The 14,679-nt window shown below is 55.2% G+C and overlaps 1 protein-coding gene across 50 annotated transcripts in view; it reads right to left on the bottom strand.

The window, feature by feature from the left end:
• The window catches only part of NFASC (neurofascin), a 212,422-nt gene that overhangs the window by 38,185 nt on the left and 159,558 nt on the right, over nt 1–14,679 (bottom strand). For 19 of the 50 annotated variants that reach the window (XM_084976689.1, XM_084976706.1, XM_084976701.1 and 16 more), the window contains 11 exons: nt 14,092–14,235; nt 13,059–13,170; nt 12,551–12,717; nt 11,400–11,547; nt 9,871–9,995; nt 8,802–8,846; nt 7,193–7,294; nt 6,703–6,900; nt 5,870–5,940; nt 3,948–4,170; nt 1,424–1,539 (listed from right to left, as the gene is read on the bottom strand). In XM_084976689.1, the coding sequence (XP_084832815.1) occupies nt 1,424–1,539; nt 3,948–4,170; nt 5,870–5,940; nt 6,703–6,900; nt 7,193–7,294; nt 8,802–8,846; nt 9,871–9,995; nt 11,400–11,547; nt 12,551–12,717; nt 13,059–13,170; nt 14,092–14,235 (1,451 nt within the window). Of the gene's footprint in view, nt 1–1,423; nt 1,540–2,390; nt 4,171–5,869; nt 5,941–6,702; nt 6,901–7,192; nt 7,295–8,801; nt 8,847–9,870; nt 9,996–11,399; nt 11,548–12,550; nt 12,718–13,058; nt 13,171–14,091; nt 14,236–14,679 lie in introns of those variants that run through there. The other 31 variants (XM_084976693.1, XM_084976696.1, XM_084976695.1 and 28 more) reach the window with 4 other exon arrangements.

Below are 14,679 nucleotides of genomic sequence, written 5' to 3'. Positions count from 1 at the left end.
GGCAGCAGACAGAAGCTGAAAAGGCGCAGGTTCCCCCCAGAAGTCTGAGTATAAGAAAGGGCTGATTTCATCCTTTGAAGTCAAATGGTTCCTTCTAATAGCATTTAAAGACCTTTAGGGTAGTGACATGTCCAAGTTGGTGCGAGGCCAGGCGGTGGGGTGGCAAGAGCTTGGATGGCATGGGACGGGCTACAGAAGGTGGCAGTGTCACAGGTACTGTTGTGAGGGTCTGTGACACGGGGTCTGATGAGCAGTGGAAGAGAAGCCCCAGGTCAGGCTGTCATACCAGCATCACCCGGGGCCTCCAAGAGCAAGGTAAAGGAGAAAGTTCAGACTTGAGAGGTGGCCCCAGAGGAAGACGAGCCAAAAAAAATCTCCAGTCAGGTGGCTTAAGTGTGAAAGTGGGAGAAGAGCTCATTTAAGCATCTCTTTCATCTTGCCTTCCTGCCCCTCCCTACCCGAGACTGGCTCCCTCTGGGTACCCCCAATTGTCCATCAGCCAACTCTTGGTGACCTCTACGGCACAGAACCTGGGTTACCCCAGGACCACAGCCTCCCCGGAACTTTTAAATAGAGCCTTGAGCACCTGAGTTTTCTCTCCCTTCTCCTCCCTCCGTTCACCCTTTCAAAGAGACCACAGGGATGGAAGAGGTGGCCAGGGGAAGCTGAGGGCCCTGATAATCGGAGTTGGCTGTGACAAGAGGTGAGGGTCTGAACCCTTCTGGTGGCTCTGCCTGTTAGTTGGGACTTCATGAAATCAGACTGGGGGAGGCAAGAAGCCCAGCAGGGACTGTTAGGAGAGGGGAGGGGGAGCTTGGCGGCGCCTCCACACTGATTCTGAAGATACACGTGTGTCCACACAACACACGTGTTAAAAGCATAACATGCTGTGTAAGGTCAACCCTACATCCATCACCCTTCATGTAATTTTCTGCTGAGTGAAATCTCTCAGCATACCTGTTGCAGGATGCATCTGGGCATTTTCTTTTTTTGTTTGTTTTTTTGTTTTTTTTTGCTTGTTAGGACCTCATGTGCAGCATATGGAGGTTCCCAGACTAGGGGTCGCATTGGAGCTGTAGCTGTCGGCCTACACCGCAGCCACAGCAATGTGGGATCTGAGCCTCATCTGCGAACTACACCACAGCTCATGGCAACACTGGCTCCTTAACCCACTGAGCGAGGCCAGGGATCGAACCTGCGTCCTCATGGATACTAGTTGGATTCGTTACCGCTGAGCCACAGAGGGAACTCCCATCTGGGTGTATTTTGAAACCACTAACCCTAGACATCGTCTTGAAACAATTTCAAATCCAAACAACTATCCCTAAGACCCCCTCCCAAATCTTTGAGCCCATATCTGCTACCCCCTTGCCCTGGTTAGTGAGCTGGGTGGTTAGATGGGGCCCAGAGCTGGCTTCCTCACTCGGTACTCTCTGAGCTGGCCCTGGACCGTGTCCGAGTAGACCCGGTTCCACTGAAGGCTGATGGCCGTGCTGTTCAGGACTCGGATTTTAACATCAGTGGGTGCAGCCCTGGGATCTGCAACGTGTCGGGATAGAGAGCTGGTTAAGCAGGTGGGGACAGCCCCAGACTCCAGAGTCCCCTCAGACTTGTTCTCTGCCAGCCTGTACTTTCAGCCCACTCTGGGGATACCGGGCACTCCCTGAGGGCAGGGGCCATGCCTCCTCCATCAGTCTGTACTTGGAAGAGTCGGGGGAGGCTCAGGACAAAAGGGTGGCTGTGCAGGTTGGGCGGGGGGGGGGTTCTGCCTACACATTTGGAAGGCAGCCGCATGCCAGCCTCATGTGCCAGGCAGTCTTCGTTTGGCCGTCGATGCCACAGTTCACCCTTCCCCACCCTGCTCTGGGTCCCGGGCGGCTGTCTCTCTGGACTATGTCAGCAGGTCTCCCTTGTCCTCAGGCTTCCAGATGGGTCTGCCCAACAGGACGTCCCAGGGCAGGAGCCCAGGCTGCTTCTTTGCGGGGCTGTAGGATGACTGCAGGACAGGCTTCTACCCAAGGGCAGCCCACGGGCTCTATTGACTCACCCGGCCCCTGCCCCTCAAGGCCAGAGTGGTATCATGGATGTCGCTGGCCCTCCCAGATGGTTGCCAGCCTCTGCTCTTTTCCTCTAACCCTGTCCTTGCATGAGAAACTGTCCCCTTTGAGTGGCCTCTTTCCTACCAGGGCCCTGCAGGAAATGTTACCAACAGACTAAAGATGCCCTGCCCTAGCTCAGGAAGAGTGTGACCCTGTGACTAACCTGCAAAGGGAAGGCCACTCCCTCCCCGCCAACTGATTCTCACCTGTTTTCTTTTTCTTTCTTTCTTTTCTTTCTTTCCCTTCCTTCCTTCCTTCCTTCCTTCCTTCCTTCCTTCCTTCCTTCCTTCCTTCCTTCCTTCCTTCCTCTTTTTCTCTTTCTTTTTTTATTGGCCACGCCCATGGCATGCAGAACTTCCCAGGTCAGAGGCTGAACCCACACCGCAGCAGTGACAACGTCAGATCCTTAACCCACCGAGCCACCAGGGAACTCCTCAAACCGCTTTCTCTAATCTACTGCAAAAGCAGCTCTGCCCCATCCCCTCTAAACCTTCAGCCGCAGGGGTCCACGAGTGCAACGGGAACTGTGGACTGGCCCATGAAGTCCACGGCTGGATGCTGCCTTTTCCATACTTACCCTCCAGGCGTCCCCACCAACTTCTGTCCAGAAGTGTCTGCCCCCATGGAGATGAGGCGGGCCCGCTGATTCCCGCAACCTAGCTCCTGAGTGGCTCCAACCCGTAATCACCTCCAGGAAAGTGGGGCGCAGGGCCCATCCTTGCTCCCTCCCACATCCCGTTATGAACACTGCTGGCCCTACGGCTGACTCTACTCTTGGTCCTTGTGACTCCGCTCCTCCCTAAGACCCTCCGCCTCCTCCCTTCCTTCTGGTCGCTCCCTCCACCTCCATGATTTCCTCTTGGATCAGACCCAAACCCACCAGTGCCCTGACCCTCTGCTTTGCTGAGCAGCCTACAGGATTGACGTGCTGGGGAAAGAGAGGCCATCACTGTCTGGAGAACCAAGCCTATACTTCTACATACGTGCCCAGAATGGAGTTCGTTTACCCAGTGACAGCCTCCAAAGAATCTTTTTTTTTTCCTTTTTAGGGCCGCATCCATGGCCTATGGACGTTCCCAGGCTAGGGGTCTAATTGGAGCTACAGCTGCAGGCCTATGCTGGAGCCACAGCAACGCGGGATCTGAGCCGAGTCTGCAACCTACACCATAGCTCACGGCAATGCCGCATCCATAACCCACTGAATGAGACCAGGGATTGAACCCGAAACCTCATCGTTCCTAGTTGGATTCGTTTCTGCTGCACCACAATGCGAACTCCCCAAAGAACTCTTTTTATGCTCAATTTCAAGGGCCAAGAGCAACACCCGAAATGCCAGCGGGTGGCTGGTCTGGTGCGTTCTAGTCTGGGGCTCTGTGGGCTTCACTCCCTCAGGGATTCCCTTAGGAGCCTGGGGATCTGGCCCATGGCCCTGCTTCCTGGGGGTGCAGTTGGGGGGAGTCTAATTACGGCCCTTGATGGTGCTGAAGTCTTCCTCGGGGTTAGCAAGCCTCGGCAGGAAGGCAGATCAGAAGGCCTGGCTTCTGTTTTCAAGCCTGACATTTGCTATTGGGGCAGGGGCTGTCCCTGCCGGCCTCAGTTTTCGGGTTCATAAAAAGGAGAGCACTGGCCGAGGTGACGACGCTCAGTCGTTCTGACTAGTGCTGGGAGGAGGGCATCTCTGCTCCCCCATGTCACCTGGGGCCTATCTACTCTAGGTCACCGTGCGGGGGGGGGGCTTCCCTTTCCTAGGAACTGACTGTCCTTCCAGATGTCCTCAGAGGGCCCGTAACCCACCCGCGGGGCCCGGTCTATGAGGGTCCTGGGTGGGGCCGGGGGCAGAGTACTCACAATCTTCTCCCGAGTACCCGATGACGGTGTCCGGCTCAGGGCCCTTCCCAAAGTCATTTTCGGCCTGGACCCGGATCTCGTAGGGCACGTAGACGGGGGTCTGTCCCACCACGTAGCGGGAGCCCCACACTGTGACGTTGTTCCAGGTCTCTCGGGTCTCCCTCCGGCGCCACTTGACGATGTAGCGCAGGTTGGGGCCAAAGGCAGAGGTGGCATTCATGGGCTGCGGGTGGGGCAAGGGGGGAGAGACAGCAGGAGTGCAGAGGGTGCAGGTGAGGAGCCCAGGGCACCCACAGCCTGCACCCTTTCTGGGCCAGGCGCCCATTCCCCACCCGCCCAATAGTGGCCAGCCCCTTGTAGAGTTGGGGAGCACATGCCCCCCACACCGAGTGCCCCTGGAGCCCACAGTCCTGTGAAGCCAGCAGTGCACACACACGCCACCCTAGCCACTCGCACTTGCACAGCCACTTCCGTCACAGCGGGCAAAAGCTTTGTGGTCAACAGGACTCTCTCGTGATGGAGCAACCAGAAAACAAAATATGGATGGTGATATAACAGCCTCCAAAGTCGAAAAGGGATGAGTTTTGGCTCAGCCACAGCATGCCTGCGGCCAAGAAACTCAAAATCCCAGATTTCAGTCCTATTGAATCTATGTGTGTCTGCCCCGTCCTTCCCAAAAGGTGGGACCGAGGAGAGGTTTAACTCTGTCTTTGTTCCCTAAGGGCCTGGTCCAGGACACAGTCCCCTGGGAGCCTACCATCGCGAGCTGTAGATCAAGAACTAGCCTTGCCAGGTCCTGAAGACGAGTCCTAGGGTCTTAAGTCTGGGCTCAAACCAGTTGCCAAGGCTGCTGGGAGACCAGGCCCTCGGAAGATGGCGACGGTCATGATTCCAAACGTGGTTATCTCCTATATCCATTATTCATGGAAACAGCTCAAAAATGTTAACTGTTTCAGTGGCTGAATTTTTTTTTTCCTTTTAGGGCCACACCTGCAACATATAGAGGTTCCCAGGCCAGGGCTAGAATCAGAGCTGCAGCTGCCAGCCTACGCCACAGCCATGGCGATGGCAGATCCTTAACCCACTGAGGGAGGCCAGGCACTGAACCCGCAGCTTCATGGATACCAGTAGGGTTCTTAACCCGCTGAGCCATGACAGGAACTCCAAAGATGGGCTTTTTCAATCCTGGCCTCTGGGCATCTTCTGAGTCACCTTGTCCATCCTGGACTTGAAGACAGCTGGCACTGGAGGCTGGCCTCTCCTCACTCCCAGCAGTCTCCAGCGAGAAGACCCCAGAACATACCAAAGCGAGACTCTGGTGTTTAAGCTAAATCTTTCCTAGAGATGAACCTAAATCCTTCCTTCTCCTAAAGACATTCATTTCTCCTACAGACTCTGCTTTGGCCAGACTGACAGCCTATTCCTCGGTCACCTCTGCTCCCGTCTCTCTCTCTCTCTTTTTTTTTTTTTTTTTGGTCTTTTCTAGGGCCACACTGAGGCATATGGAGGTTCCCAGGCCAGGGGTCCAATTGGAGCTGTAGCCACTGGCTTACACCAGAGCCACAGCAACGCGGGATCTGAGCTGAGTCTGCGACCTACACCACGGCTCACGGCAACACTGGATCCTTAAGCCACTGAGTGAGGCCAGGGGTCGAACCCACAACCTCGCGGTTCCTAGTTAGATTCGTTAACCACTGCGCCATGATGGGAACTCCCCTGTCTCCTGTCTTAAATTCTGCTCTTACACACTCTCCTGTTTGGTTTCTGGATGCTCAATGAAGAGAAGAGCGGCCCCTGCGCTAGCCAGAGGGTGTGCGCCACCCTGCAGCCTTGGGGTGCAGAGGGGTAAAGCGTGAGGGCTCCGAGGCACAGGCTGCAAGGGCAGCAGGGCCCATCATGGAAGGGCCGGGAGGGGCTCTTACCGTCCACGTGATCTCCATGTTGTTCTTCCTGGTCCCCTCTCCCTTCACATCCGAGGGGTTGGACTCAGGGGCTAGAACCCAGATAGATGCAAAGTCCAAGTCCAGTCTTGTGTATGACCAGGACACAGCAAGCAACTGGTCCCTCTATGCCCTGTCTCTTCTCAGCATCTCTCACTATACTTTGTCTCCTAGGCAACTGCGCTTGCTCTGCTGCTTTCTCTGTGTGGGACATGCCTTCCTAGCTAAGATTTAAGCCCTCCTTAAATTATCCCTAATTTCTTTGGAATTTTAATCCCTTACAAGACAGCATTACTCATAAGGCATTCCACATTTTAGGTGGTCAATACAGCCAACCTGATGTGGATTACTCCCTTTGTGGATTATCCACTAAATACGTTTAATCCTGGCATTTAACATTTTGGGGAGCATCTCCATCCTCCATGAGCCAGCGGGATTTCAGAAATCTGGACATTTTACGACCCAAGTGCATGTAAGAACTCTGATGTAACCACCAGATTATCTATTTCTCCGGCAAAGTCTTGCTAGAGTGCTTCCCTTTAAAGCAGATTAAGAATTATTCACAACATTAGCAATAATGAAAATGACAGTTAACATTTATGGTGTGTTAGCTCTACGCCAAGCACCGGACTTGCGTTTTCAAGGGTCATCCTCACAGCAGCCCCATGGTGGCGGAGGTGGTTTCACAGAAGAGGAAGCTGAACCTTGGGAGGTTAAGTAATTTGCCCAGATCCGTGTGGCTGCGGACTGGGGGAACGCAGTTTGAACTTGAGGTACCTGACTTTAGCACGTGCTGTGAGCTCTCAAGTACTCACGTGCTCCGCTGGTTCGGTAGCGCTCAGACGGGAGGCTGGGATGGCTGCTGCCCACCTCGTTGATGGCAATGACCCGGAACTGGTAGTTGACGTATGGGGACAGCTGGAGGACGGCTGAGTTGACACTGCCTGGGAACTTGGAATGGTCGTGCCAGACCCCTGGCTGGAACTGGTCCTCTTCAAACTGGACGACATAGTCTGAGGGGGGCCAAGGAGGACAGAGCTGTCTGGGGAGCTGAGTTAGCGAGTTCTTTCGCAAGAGCACCCCCTCGTGGTCTCCATTAGCCTCTAGAATCTCCCCTGGATGGACAAAGGCACAGGTGTTCTTCCCAAGACACAGAAAGGGAAGCCCAGGCCTCCACGTGATCTGTCCATAGCCCAGGGCACATGCCAAGCGAGGCAGAGGTGGGACCAGAAACCGGGGCCAGGCCTCTGGCTTCTGGGTCGCCGTCCCTCTCTTCCGGATTGGAGTGCAGGGCCCCTGGCTGACCTGTGATGGGGCTGTTGTTATCGTCCCCCGGGATCCAGGTCAGTCTCACGCTCCTCTCGGCCAGGTCGGTGAGCTCCAGGTCCCGGGGTCGGTCTGGCCGTCCTGGCGGCAGAGGGAGAAGACACCACGCGGGACTCCCGTTTTAGAGCCGGCCCGTCCCCATGCTGGCCTCTGCCCTGGACGCTGTCCCATGGACAGGTCCTTGACAGGCTGAGGTCACTGCCAGCAGGAACCAGCTCCAGCACAGGGGCTACCCCCTCCCTCAGGGTTCAAGGAAGAACCAAGAGGACAGGCCAAGTTCCACTCCCCGCCCCAAGGAGAATAATGGGGTGTAGGGCACAGAATTGGGGCCAACCCACCCCACTTCTAGGATGTTCTTGGAGCACAAGCATTTGGAAAATGCTGCCCTTTGCATTAGACTCATGTTCGCATCCTTTAGGAAAGCTGGTGAACAACTCTGGGATTTTGTCTCATTTTCTTATAATTATCTTCAGGATCTGAGGGAGCAGGAGCCGGGGGCGGGGGAGTTGGAGTGCTGAGCAGGGCAGACCAGTTAGGGGAATGGGAGTGACAAAGACAGAGGACCAGGCCAGGGAGGGGAGGGGACTGGGTCTAGAAGTTGCAGTGATGGACAGCAGGACAGAGAGACCCCAGTGAGGATAAGGGAAGCAGCTTTTTGGGGCTCCAGTCTTGCTGGATGTCCTAGGGGTTGTAAGTACCACCCTGGCCTGGGGATAAAGCCCCCTGGCCACTGACTGGTGAGGGCAGGCATGGTGTTGCCCCCATCCTGGCTATCTTGAACCAGCTCTATCCACACGGTGGCTGGTTCCTGGAAGGATCTGGAAGGTGAGTCACAGGGGCCCGCATTCACGTGTGTTGCACATGTGCGTGTGTGAACTGCAAGTGGGTGTATAGTAGCAGATTCAGAAAGGCTATTGAAAAGATGGGCCTAAGGATAACTCAGAGCGAGTGGGTTTTCCTGACTGGACCGAGTACATTTCTTCTTCTTCTTCTTCTTTTTTTTTTTTTTTTTTTTTTGCCATTTTAGGGTCGCACCTGAGGCATATGGAGGTTCCCAGGCTAGGGGTCGAATTGGAGCTGCAGCTGCCCGCCTACGCCACAGCCACAGCAACATGGGATCTGATCTGAGCCTGGGACCTACACCACAGCTCACGGCAACGCCAGATCCTTAACCCACTGAGCAAGGCCAGGGATCGAATCCGCAGCCTCATCGTTCCTAGTTGGGTTCATTAACCACTGAGCCATGAAGGGAACTCCCCACATACACTTCTGGAGGCCAAGCTGGGGGTACAGAACAGGCCACCCCAATGGACGGGTGAGCATGGCTGGAGGAAGGGGTTGCAGGGGGAAAAGGCCGCTGGACTTGAGGGCTCAGTCTGTGAAAGGAGCAGGAAGCAGGGAGTAGGACTGTGATGGGGCTCAGGGAGGTGATGTGGGACCCTAGGGGCAGTCAGTCTGGCAGGGAGTGGGGCATGCCGCCCACTCGCCTGTACCCAGCACTCCGCATCCTGAAGTGCCTTCCTCCTAGACCCCACCCTCCAGACACCCGGAGAGCGCCTGGCCAGGTCCCGGGATTAGTAGGAATTACCTTTGGGCAGGGCAGCCAAACGGTTAGTTGGAGTGGCCTGATCAGCTGTAAAGGTAAGATGGGTTATCCAGGTTAGCAGGTTATCTGGGGGTGAAGGTGTTCTAGAAGGGTGGGACTAGACAGCGGAGGCTTGAACAGCTGCTCCTGTACAGCTTCGCCCCACCCGTTAGAAAGGCCTTCCTGCCTTTCCTCCACAGCCGACTCCTTCCTGTCCTGAGGCTGTTCCCTGGGACTGTGCAGGGACACTGCAGAGGGACAAGAGCGTGCTGGGAGAAATGGCAACAGGGCACCCCAGGAAAGCACGGAGGTGACGCAGCGATTGGCTACCCCCCCCCCCCAGGACGGCTTAGTATTAACAGTCTGCCCTGCACCCGAAGGCCGGACTAGCTGGGACCCTGTGACATCCCACCAGGAAAGGGGAGCGGAGGGTGAGGCTAGCCAAGGGGGTTAGAAGGACAAATACAAAGTCAGTCTTGTTTCAAGGATGGGTGTTTTTTTGTTTCTTTTTGTTTTTTGTCTTTTGTCCTTTTTTGGGGGCCGCACCTATGGCACATGGAGGTTCCCAGGCCAGGGGTCTAATTGGAGCTGCAGCTGCCGGCCTACACCACAGCCACAGCAACATGGGATCTGATCTGGGCTCAGGCTTACGGCCAGGCTGGGTCCTTAACCCACTGAGCGAGGCCAGGGATTGAACCCGCAACCTCATGGTTCCTAGTCAGATTCGTTTCCGCTGCGCCATGACGGGAACTCCCAAGGATGGATGGTTTTAATTGACTTAGTGGTTTTGAGTTAGCTGTAAAGTTGGTAAAAATGATCACAATAGAAACCCCCTATCTGTTCCCTTGATTACTCAGGCACCTTTGGTTGAGGATTTGGGTGAGTTTAAGATTCCATTCAGAAGGAAAGGCCTCCAGAGAGCTTATTCTGAAAGGAGCGGCTTCCTAACCCTTAGGTCAGAAGCAGGAGGTCAGCATGCCTGGCTGGCGGGCTGACCACAGGCCATTCTCTATTCCTCTGGCCTCGGAAATGGGGAGGGGAGGGTTGTGCCAGCGTGGGCAGCAGCAGTTACCTAGCACGGTCAGGTAGGCCTTGGCCAGGTCTTGGTCCAGCTCGGTGCTGGCAACACACGTGTAACTGCCTTGGTCCCGCTCTGCCACACCAAAGATGGTCAGGGAATCCTCTTCCTTCTTCATCCTGCAAAGGTACCCGGAGGGCTTGGGAGGAGGGCCAATGGGGGGCAGTGAAGCGGGGAGGCGGTGTGGGGCACTGGCTGTCCGCTTTCTCCCTAGAGTGAGATGGGAAGGGTCTGGGCTGGGGGGCTGAGCCCCTCCTAGGGGACATGGGGCTCCATCTCAAGAGAGGCAGGGTCTCCACATCATCTTGAGCATTTACAGTGCTTGATGGAGGCCCCAGGCGAGTAGGTGGAGCTAAATGGACCATATTCACTGTCCTCAAAACCCACACTAAGTCTGTTCTCTGTGCCTTGTTGTTGTTGTTGTTGTTTTAAGCCGGCACTGCAGGACATGGAGGTTAGGCTAGGGGTTGAATCAGAGCTGCAGCTGCCAGCCTACACCACAGCACCAGCAAGACCAGATCTGAGCCACATCTGCGACCTACACCACAGCTCATGGCAACACTGGATCCTTAACCCACGGAGCAGGACCAGAGACCAAACCCGCAACCTCATGGATACTTAGTTGGGTTTGTTACCGCTGCGCCACAACAGGAACTCCCTCTGCACCTTTCCTGTGTTGTGCTCCCCTCCCGAATTATGGCACAGTTAGGTCCACCCTCCCAAAGGCACATCTCTTCATACTTCAAGCACTGCCTTCAGCCCAGATTGATGCCCCGGCTCAGGCCAAGTATCCAGGTTCCTCTGAACTGCCCCCAAAGAGCAAGGCAGACTGTACCAGCTGAGTGCCAGAATGCCTGGGCCAGAACCGCAGGGTATGCCCCTGCAAAAAAACAGATGATCCCTGGAAATGGCTGGTACCCATGCCCAACTCACTCCCCAAATGGAAGAGGGTACAGCAAAGAGCCCTGGGAGGGAGACTCCGACCAGCCATTCTCAACCCTGGCTGCACATTACAAACACCTCAGGGACGTTTAAACATTACGTAAACCTGGGCCCTCTCCCAACTCCAATGAAATCTGAATCTGGGGAGAGGGAGCAGGCAGGTGTAAATCTAGTAAATGGTCCCAGGTGCAGTAAAGGCCCAGAACCACACTGACCGCAAAGTTAGTGTCTGCTCGGGCCAACCCTGCCCTCTGCTGGAGAATAGGGGTACTGCAGGCAGGGCTGAGTCGATGCTGAGGGATCATTCTGGCTGTGCTATAGAAGAGGAAGGGAAGGGATCAAAATAAAGCGGGGGGGGGGGGAAGAGGAGTGAGGGGAGAGGGAAGAGGGAGGGAGGAGGAGGGACAAGCAGAGTGCTGATGGGGTGGGGGGAGGTGCGGGGTGGGGTCTCCCAGGCTGGTGCGCCCTCCTCAGCAGTTCCACAGTGGCACACCTGACAGGGGTTCCCTAACCTTGGGTCCTTAAAGGGGAAAGAAAATGCCCACATGAGCAGCAGGAAGGGAGGAGGGAGGAGCAGAAACCTGTTCCCAATGTAGAGGGGCTCGTCGTCCTTCAGCCAGGACACCGTGAGCTTCAGGGAGGGGTCGTGCTTCACGCGACACTCCAGCTGCACCGTGGTGCCCCTCTGGGCGACCTGGTCCTCAGGCATCCGGTAGATCCTGGTCGGGTCTGCGGAGAAGACCCTGAGCTCGTCTCTGCTCCCACCCCCATGTGGCCACACAGTGTGACACGCGGCCTCCAGCTCAGAGGAACCACGGAAGGTGGCAGAGATAGGATTCAGTTACATGAAGGGTGGGGGGGTGGGTCCCAAATAGGAAACCATCCCTGAATCCTTTCTATCCAGCTCGGGAACACAGAATGCAGTTCTGGGGTGGCAATAGGAGCTGGTGTGGTTCCATTTGGACCAGGCTGATGATGACTTGGTATTCCTAGCACCCAAGCCAGCTGGAGGCCCTGGGCCCGGGATTTCCAGGGGGAGGACACACAGACCTGTGGGGAGATCCCACTAGGGATTAAACATTAGATGTGGCACCTCTTCTTTTTTTTCTTTTTAAATTTTCTGGCTGCACCTGCAGCATATGGAAGTTCCTGGGCCAGAGACTGAAATCGAGCCACAGCTGCAACCTATGTGGCAGCTGCAGCAATGCTGATTGAACCTGAACCTCTGCAATGACCTGAGCCACTGTGCCACAACAGGAACTCCAGATGTGAGACATTTTTTTTCTTTCTTTCTCTCTCTCTCTCTCTCTCCCTTCCTTCCTTCCTTCCTTCCTTTCTTTCTTTCTTTTTCTTTCTCTCTCTCTTTCTTTTCTTTTCTTTTTTTCTGCTTTTTAGGGCTGCATCCATGGCATATGGAAGTTCCCAGGCTAGGGGTCCAACGGGAGCTACAGCTGCCGGCCTACCCTACAGCCATGGCAACGCAGGATCTGAGTCGCGTCTGTGACCTTCTCCACAGCTCATGGCAATGCCAGATCCTTAACCCACTGAGAGAGACCAGGGATCAAACCCTCATCCTCATGGATACACCAGTGAGGTTCGTTACCACTGAGCCACGACGGGAGCTCCGAGACGTGGCTCGTATTCAAGGTTTGTAACACACGTGGGTAACTTTGAGGAGATGGCTCCCTTGCCCTCCCCACCCCGTCCTCCACCTAACAACCCTCTCCTTTACCTTTGACCTCCAGGCGGACCTGGTTCTCAGCTTTGCCCAGGATGTTGGTGGCGACACAGGTGTAGATGCCTTGGTCCTCTTTGCGGATCATTTTGATTTCCAGACTGCCGTTCTCGTAGACATGGTAGTTGCCACCATCCAGGTTGCTTCCTTGCCCATTCTTAAACCTCACAACAGAGCAGCAGAACACACAGCATACTGAGAAAGGACCAGCCCGGGGAGCAGGGGCGGAGCCACTTGAGAAACCAGACAGGGAGTGGGAGGAGCCCTGCGCAAGGAACCTGAAGCCTTGAGCCGTGTGGGTCTGCCTCCAACCACTGGGTGGTCCTGGCAAGTCTCTGGGCCTCAGTTTCCTTCTTTGCACAAAAAGAAGGTCGGCCCAGATGATCCGCCAACTTCCTCCCAGCTTCAGCCCTTCAAGGCTCCCAGGATGTGCTGAATATCTGTCATGGGCCAGATGGAACAAGAAAGATGGCCCATGGGGGAGGCCTGGTCTCCTGGAACTTACCATCGGAGCGTGGGGATGGGAGACCCAAAGAAGGGGCAGTCCAGGCGTGTCCGGTTGTATAGGATCACCCTGATGAGCTGGTTCCGGGGTGACAGCATCCGAGGCGGCACATCTGCAATTCCCAGAGAACTGGTCTTGGGTGAGGAGTCTTCCTCCTCCTCTTTGTGGACCAGGCTTATCTCTGCCTGCCTTCTCCTCACAGCAGAATTCTGAGTACTGGGGTACCTTCCTCTAGCAACCTCCCTCCTTTAAGATGCCTCTCCAAAGAGAACAGACTTGTGGTTGCCAAGGTGGAGAGGGGAAGGAGTGGAATGCACTGGGAGTCTGGGGTGCGTAGATGCAAACTATTGTATTTAGAATGGATAAGTGATGAGACCCTCTTAGAGCACAGGGAACTATAGCCAGTCTCTTGAGATAGACCATGATGGAAGATCATATGAGAAAAAGAATGTATGTATATGTATGCTTGGGTCACTTCTCTGTGCAGCAGGGGTCAACTATACTTTAATTTTTTTTAAAAAAGAAGCTTCTAAGGATTAGGGGAGGGAGCTTATCCATCTGCCCTTAAACCTATCCTATAGCCAGTGCAGCTTTTGCAAAGGGTTCCCTCAAATTTTCTAGCAGGTTCTATGCTTGCTCTCTATAGCCCTAAGGCGTCTCCTAGTTGCACCTGCGCACTGCCCGCTCCCTGCTCCGTGAGTGCCACGAACATACTCAGGACTCTTTCCCACCCTGAGACCACGGGGAACCCAGGGGGCATCAACATGGACACACCAGGGGGATGAGACAGGTCCACCCTCCCTTCAGGGGAGGAAGGAGACCAAGACTGACTTCTAGCGTGAAATGGACTCTGCACACCCAGCTCCGTGCACTTTAAGCCCTCCGTCCTCCCTGCAAATCTATGGTCTCTGTGCCTCCCCGCCTCCTGCTGCCCTCACCAGCCTGGTTGAACTGTGGAAAAGCAACTGTGTCCTAGAGGTGAGCAAGACCCAGGGTGGCTCCCCGCAGGCGAGCAGAAGGAGGGTGCACTCACCCAGCACGCTGACGAAGGCATTGGCCAGCAGGTAGCCGTGCTCATTGGAGGTGTTGCACTGGTACACGGCCCTGCTGCTGATCTGGGTGTCCCGGAAGATGATGGTGTCCCCAGCCACCTCTCGGTTTGGATTGGGTGGTGCCGCTGCAGACGGAAAACAGGGCATGGCAGGGGGAAGGGCATTTAGGACTCTGGTCACGCCTCCCTAGCAGGCCTGGGATGCTGTGGAAGCAGCAGCTCTGGGGGCTCTCAGACCCAGCTTCCGACCCAGCACCACCCAGCTGTGTGGCCCTGGGCCCATCAGAGTCTCCTGAAGTTTCCTTCTCCACCTATCCAATGGGAATAGGAATCCCATCAAACCTACACCACAGCTGGGCAGATGTGGTTGAGAGCATAAGCTTCAGAAAGAGGAGGGATCAGAATTCTAAGCACAGTGCCTGCCAGCACTTTTCAATAGCTCTATGCTTCAGTCTCCTTATCAGCAGAACGAGGATAACATATCTCCTTGTGGTTTTTTGTTTGTTTTTTCCGGGCCACACTCGTGGCATATGGAAGTTCCCAGACTAGGGGTTGACATGCCAGAGCAAC

The sequence above is a fragment of the Sus scrofa genome, chromosome 9 (genome assembly GCF_054392235.1).
Source record: "Sus scrofa isolate SSC_HxYL_T2T_F1_AM1 chromosome 9, Sscrofa_HxYL_maternal_Yorkshire_Landrace_v2.0, whole genome shotgun sequence".
Taxonomy (NCBI): domain Eukaryota; kingdom Metazoa; phylum Chordata; class Mammalia; order Artiodactyla; family Suidae; genus Sus; species Sus scrofa.
Note: the sequence above shows the minus strand (reverse complement) of the source record. Positions and strands in the feature narration are given on the sequence as shown.